Here is a 6,131-nt window from a genome sequence, read left to right as displayed (position 1 = left end):
GAGAGAGAGCCTCAAGCTATTCACCTGGGTAGAGTCCCGTGGCATCACAGCTCACAGCAACCTCCAACTCCTGGGCTCAAGCGAATCTCCTGCCTCTGCCTCCCAAGTAGCTGGAACCACCGGCGCCCACCACAACGCCTGGCTATTTTTGGTTGCTGCCATCACTGTTGTTTGGCGGTCGGGTAGATTCGAACCCGCCACCTTAGGTGTATGTGGCTGGCGCCTTAGCCACTTGAGCCACAGGCGCCAAGCCTAAAGTGAAATCTTCTGGTTTCTTTTCTATGGTCTGTGTGAGAAGTAATCTGAGGTGGATAATTTGGAGTGGTGGGGCCAGGGTGATTTTCTTCCTGGTACATTTTTTTCCTTTGTTTTTTTTTTTTTTCCTGTTTTAAAAAAAGTAATCTTAAGTCCACAAGAAAGGAGAAAAGTGGCTTTAAGAGCTAATAGGGAAAGAGATTGGAAACCTTGACTGAGGTCGAATTTAGGTTTATTGCAGGACTGAATGTTTTGGGGTTTCCTATTTCTCTTACAAACAAGTAAAGGCTATTTTGGAAAAACTTCGTTATCTATTCCCTTAAAAATCATTTTAAGCTTTTTTGTTTATATTTAATAACAGATCAGCTGCTATTAAACAATTACAAAATAATTGATTGTGCACTTGCTCTGTAGCTGGCTAGGACACAGGTGCATAAAGAAGCTCCTTTCCCAAAAGAAACAGGCCCAGCACCCTGGGAGGACTGTCTGACGGGCCCCAGGGGCAAAAGAGGTCACACTGGGGCTCCCAGAACATAATCTGGGTTGCAGTGTGGGGCATGGAGGGTAACCTTGCAGGGCACATGAGCTGGGTTTGAATGTGCCAATCTTTGGGAGAACCCGCAGGATCCTGGGGATTCAATTCCTCAAGGATGCTTGACATGCCTCTACCAACTGATGAGGAGGGTGGAATCTAGAGACTGGCAGACCAGTTAGGCCAGTAGCCTGGGAGTCCTTTGTACTCTGAGCACTGGACTAGCAAGGGTTTAGAGCAGCAGTTCTCAACCTGTGGGTCGTGACCCACAGGAACTGTATTAAAGGGCTGTGGCATTAGGAAGGTTAAGAACCACTGGTCTAAAGTGAGGGCATGGAGCTGCCATATCTTTAGTTTTCTCATTTGCAAAAAAGTTAATAAGCACCTAGCATGGTGCTTGTCAAAAAATACACTTTTTGTTTTGAGACAGAGTATCACTCTGTTGCCCAGGCTAGAGTGCCATGGCCTTAGCTTAGCTCACTGCAACCTCGAATTCCCAGATTCTTCCTTTAGCCTCCTGAGTAGCTGAGACTACAGGCACCTGCCACAAGGCCAGGCTAGATTTTATTTTATTATTATTATTTTTTGTTTGAGACAGAATCTTACTCTGTGGCCCTGGGCAGAGTGCTGTGGCATGATGATAGCTCACAGTAACTTCAAACTCTGGGGCTCAAGTGATCTTCCTGTCTCAGTTTTTCTATTTTAAGGAGAGATGGGGTCTCACTCTTGCTCAGGCTGGTCTTCAACTCCTGAGCTCAAGCAACCCTCCCGCCTTGGCCTCCCAGAGTGCTAGGATTATAGGCATAAACCACTATACCTAGCCAAAAACCACACTTTTAATAAATATGTATTAGTTGTTCTCAGTAATGTTAAAAGCAGTGACGCAAAAGGGATTCATCTTTGTTTTTGACATTCATCTGTGACTCTGTTGGCAGGTCCTTAGATTTCTTGATGCTGTCTTTCTTGGGGGAGAATCTGCTCTGACCAGCAGATGGAGGTCACAGCAGGCGGAGGTCACAGTTAGGTGCAGGGCCACTGTGGTAGTATACAGACCGGCCTCCAGGCCAATAACTTCTCTGTAGGAGTGATCCCGCAAACAGAATGTGAGTGTTTGTCGTAGCTGCTTCCCGGCCCTGTCCAGAGTTGGACAGTGGCATTGTTGCCACATTTGCACAGGCACAGCTAGCTGAGCACCCTGAAGGTAGCTGTGGTGGCCAGGGCATCCTGGGGAGGGGTCTAATCAAGGCTGGGCAGCAGCACAGGCCCTCAGGGCTGCCTTTGGATTGCTGTTCCTGTTCTGAGTCCTGGCTTGCTGGGTGAGGAGATGATGGTCACTGCCTGTCTGGGTGAAGTCGGCCAGCAAGTCATGGGCATGGTTGTAAGCAGTGGGGGCCAACCATTTTGAGAACTTACAGAAAGAATCTAGTTGATTTAGTTTCACTTAGCAGTTGAAAGAAAAAATCTGCTTGAGCCAGGATCAGACGGCTGCAGAGGTGGGGGGGAGGGGTATTTGACGTATATGTAAAGGTAAGACATTCCTGGGGGCTTAGCCTGAGACCCCAACAGGGTAGGGATCTTAGGTTAGATCCAGGGAGCACAGTCTGAGGAATGCTAGAGGCCTGGGGGTGTCCCACAGCTACAAGGAAGGTCCTCTAGTCATCCCCAGTGGTCCCTTGAGTTCTGCTTACTTGAGCCAGCTCCTAATGTGTCCGTTAGTGGTTGCATCATGCAGCTGGAGCCCATACAGATCCACAAGCTAGTCCTGGTGCAGTGTAAGATGCAGGATGTTTCCATCACCACAGAGATCTCTCTTTCCAGCCTCTTTGCAGTCACAGCCCTCCTAGCCCTGGCCACCAGTGCCTCCTCTCCAGCCTGCAGTCTGCATCTAGCATTAGAGAACTGGGTGGCAAGCTGTTCTGTGGAGTGTTCTGTGGGTTGACCTCTCTCAGTGAGTCATGCCCTTCAGGTTCATTCAGCTTGTGTGTGTTAGTGGTTTAGGAACAAGTATTTAACTTACGCTTGCAAAAGAAAGGGACTATACCAAGAATTGCTTCAAGTAAATGTGGGTTTTTTCCAGCATAAAAGATAAAGCTGAAGAAATCCGGCAGGGTCCTGCTTTCTAAGCTGTATCCTTTCATTTTAGGCAGGAATAATGGATGAATTCCCTAATTAGGGTGGGTGTCCCACCTGCCACATGCGCCTCTGTCGGCTGCACACATGCACACCTCTTCCCGCTGCTGCCTGATGATGCTCATGTGGGTGCGGATGTGGCCCAGTGCGAGTTCTCCAGGCCTGGTACACAGGGCAAATTGTGAGACTGTCCTCACACCTCTCGCAGTGTGGTCCTCAGATACTGCTGACAAACCTCCAGGGCATATGCTATGTGGGGTCTCACTTTGGATCCCTGTGGTTCTTGATGATGTGCAGTTGATCATTTCATGGTCAGTACAATGGCCCAGCAAGCACTTTGTGTGCCCTGCCTGGCAGGCTGAGAGCCTTATCCTGTCCTCATCCTGGCCCAGCTGGCTCCTGACACTGTTACCTTTGGTTTTGTGTCACCAAGAACCACTACGGCTTTCTGGGTGGGTACAGAGAATGTTAGTGGGGAGGATGAGGGGAGATCAGCAGGTGGACAAACGAGGCAGCTAGGACAGCCACCACCCAGGGTAGGGATGGCAGCCTCGGGGTTGCTTCTCCACTGTAGAGCTGATTTCTGGTGCTTATTTCTCCTCATGGGGCTCATTGACCTCACCTGAGGAACCAGCCCTTCTTCCCTTCCCACCCCCAGAAATATTGGTAGATTGAAGAAATAGTTGAAATTGGAGAACTAATGTAGCCTCTGGAGATAGAAGGGTGAGCACATGAGTGCCCATCTTATCCCGGCCTGGCCTTGGCCTTACTTGGTCCATTTTAGGCCTGGCCACCTCATCCTGGCCAGTGCTCAGTGGGTTTGCATCCACTGAGGAGGCACTGGTGACAGCGTTACAGAGAGCTACATGGGTGCCATAGCAGTGGTACTGGCTGACCAGCTCTGCCCAACAGCTACCTCTCCAGGAAGGAAGGCAGCATTAACACACTTAAAGACAGGCCAGGCATGTGAAGCTGTCTGTGTCTTGGGACCCTGAGGAGCCACATTGGAACAGACTTTGTGGAGGTGGCAGGGGGCCAAGCAGGACATCAGGACCAGCTGGCAGGAAGGGTAGAGGCCCCGTGGCAGGGGTGCTGGCTTGGCTGTGGGGTTCTGTGGGGTGGTAGGTGCCTCATCTTCAGTTTAGAGCAGGGAGCCTAGAGTGTCCCTGCTGGGGCTGGCCTTTTCCTCGACAGGCAATGAGTGGCTGGAGCAGCCCTGGGCTCTCGCACCCAGGGAGGTTGGTCCTGGTCCCCTCAACCTGTTCCTGTCTGAGCTCCCTGGGCAGGGTGGGGGGGAGCCAGAAATTGGGGAGGAAGGAAGGACATGCAGTCACCACCTTCTGGTGTTCATATGCCCTCATGATTTCTCTTCTGCTTTTAGTCACCTCGTTCTGCATTTTTCCAAATCGGACAGATGAGTAACATGGAGCTGGATGATGAGCTTCTAGACCCGGTGAGTGGTGGAGATGTCCCTGTCCTCCTGAGAGCTGCCCTTCACTGTGCCCACCAGACCCAGGGGGTGGGTGCAGGCAGGATGGCAGGCAGACAGCAGAGTCCCAAGGCCAGGTACCCAGGAAGGCTGCTTCAGGGGAACATGGCCCCAAGACCAAGTGACCATCAACAGCTAGGTGAGCAGAGGAACACAGCACCCAGGCCTGCAGGTATGAGTGTACTGTGGGGTGCAGGAAGCTGGTAGTGTGGGTGGGGGACTGGAGGAGCTCTATGGCAAGGTGAGGACAGGGATCCCAAAGGGGTGGGGGAACCTTTAAAAGTGGTGATGCTGTCCCCTGACTTCAATGGAAAGAATTCTGTGTCCCCTGCAAACAACTCCTCTAGCCACTGTGCCTTTGGTTGTCCTGGGAATACTTTCTGAGTCCCTCCACCCCCAGCAGAACTCAAATTTTCCTTCCTCCTTGGTGGCATGTTGTAGTGGCTATAATTTGTGTTTCCTGGTGGTCAGTGAGGCTGAGCATCTTGTCATGTGCTATTGGCTGCTTATCTTCTTTGGAGAAACATCTATTCTGAGCCTGTGCCCATTTTTTTAATATAGTGAAAAGACATATATTGAGAATTAGCCTGCTAATTAGCAGCCCTGGGCTAATTAGCACCCAGGGAGGTTGGTCCTGGTTCCCTCAACCTGTTCCTGTCTGAGGACCTCAGGAATTAGCCTGCTGGACTCAGGTCCAGAGGACCCCATTCTGTTGTCAGCCCCCAAGGCATCCTCCTCACCAGGCTTCTCTCTAGCAGGCTGGTCAGGGTCTGGCGCCTTTTGGTGTTTGCATCTACACAGGCACAACATGCTGTTGTTTCCTTTCCTCTTTGTGGCAGGCTCAGCAGTCAGGTGACAGCTTGGTTGTCAGGCTTATTTCTCCTGGGGGCAGAGGTATTTTGCTGCCTGTGGAGCCAGGGTATCGTGGGCCATGGGAAGGCAGGCAACACATGACCTGTGTTTGTGGCTGTGGATGCCTTTCAGTGGTGCCTTTTTGGCCTTCAAAGCCTTTGCTTTGGTTTTTGGAGGAGCAGGAACTGGGAGAAAAGAAAAGAAAATGAGGACATGGGATTCAGAAATTGTCACTCTAGTTTTAAGATGTGGAGCCAGAGCTGGGCATGTGTGCATCAGTTGTGCCCATCTTTTAATTGGGTTATTTTGTCTTTTTATAATTGAGTTGCAGGAGTTCTTACGTTTTCTCAATACAAATTTCTTACATCAGATGCATGATTATGAAAGCATTCTCCATTCAGTGGGTTTTCTTTTTACTTTTTTTTTTTGGAGACAGAGTCTCACTTTGTCACCCTTGGTAGAGTGCTGTGGTATCATAGCTCACAGCAACCCCAAACTCTTAGGCTCAAGTGATCCTCTTTCCTCAGCCTCCCAAGTAGCTGAGACTACAGGCACCCACCACAATACCTGGCTATTTTTAGAGACAGGGTCTCACTATTGCTCAGCTGTTCTCAAACTCCTGAGCTCGGGCAATCCACCAGCCTCGGCCTTTCAGAGTGCTGGGATTACAGGCATGAGACGCTGGGCCAGGCCTCTTTTCACTTTTTTGTTGTGTCCTTTGATACAGAAAAGTTTTTAATTTAGATGAAGGTCAGTTTATCTCCTTTCCCTTTTGTTGCTTGTGTTTTTGATGCCCTATGTAAGAAACCACTGCCTAGGCTCGGCGCCTGTGGCTCAATCGGCTAAGGTGCCAGCCACGTACACCTAGGGTGG

At 50.2% G+C, this 6,131-nt stretch overlaps 1 protein-coding gene across 2 annotated transcripts in view; it reads left to right on the top strand.

The window, feature by feature from the left end:
- The window catches only part of CLCN7 (chloride voltage-gated channel 7), a 27,489-nt gene that overhangs the window by 1,898 nt on the left and 19,460 nt on the right, over positions 1–6,131 (top strand). The window contains exon 2 of one of the 2 annotated variants that reach the window (XM_003790770.3): positions 4,299–4,370. The exons of the other annotated variant lie outside the window; for it this stretch is intronic. Coding sequence (XP_003790818.1) covers positions 4,299–4,370 — 72 coding nt within the window. The remainder of the gene's footprint in view (positions 1–4,298; positions 4,371–6,131) is intronic. 2 annotated transcript variants of the gene reach the window in all.

This window comes from Otolemur garnettii, unplaced genomic scaffold, assembly GCF_000181295.1.
Source record: "Otolemur garnettii isolate 467f Iridium unplaced genomic scaffold, OtoGar3 scaffold00044, whole genome shotgun sequence".
Lineage (NCBI taxonomy): Eukaryota > Metazoa > Chordata > Mammalia > Primates > Galagidae > Otolemur > Otolemur garnettii.
The sequence above is the reverse complement of the archived record's forward strand: the minus strand, read 5'-3'. Positions and strand labels throughout refer to the sequence as shown.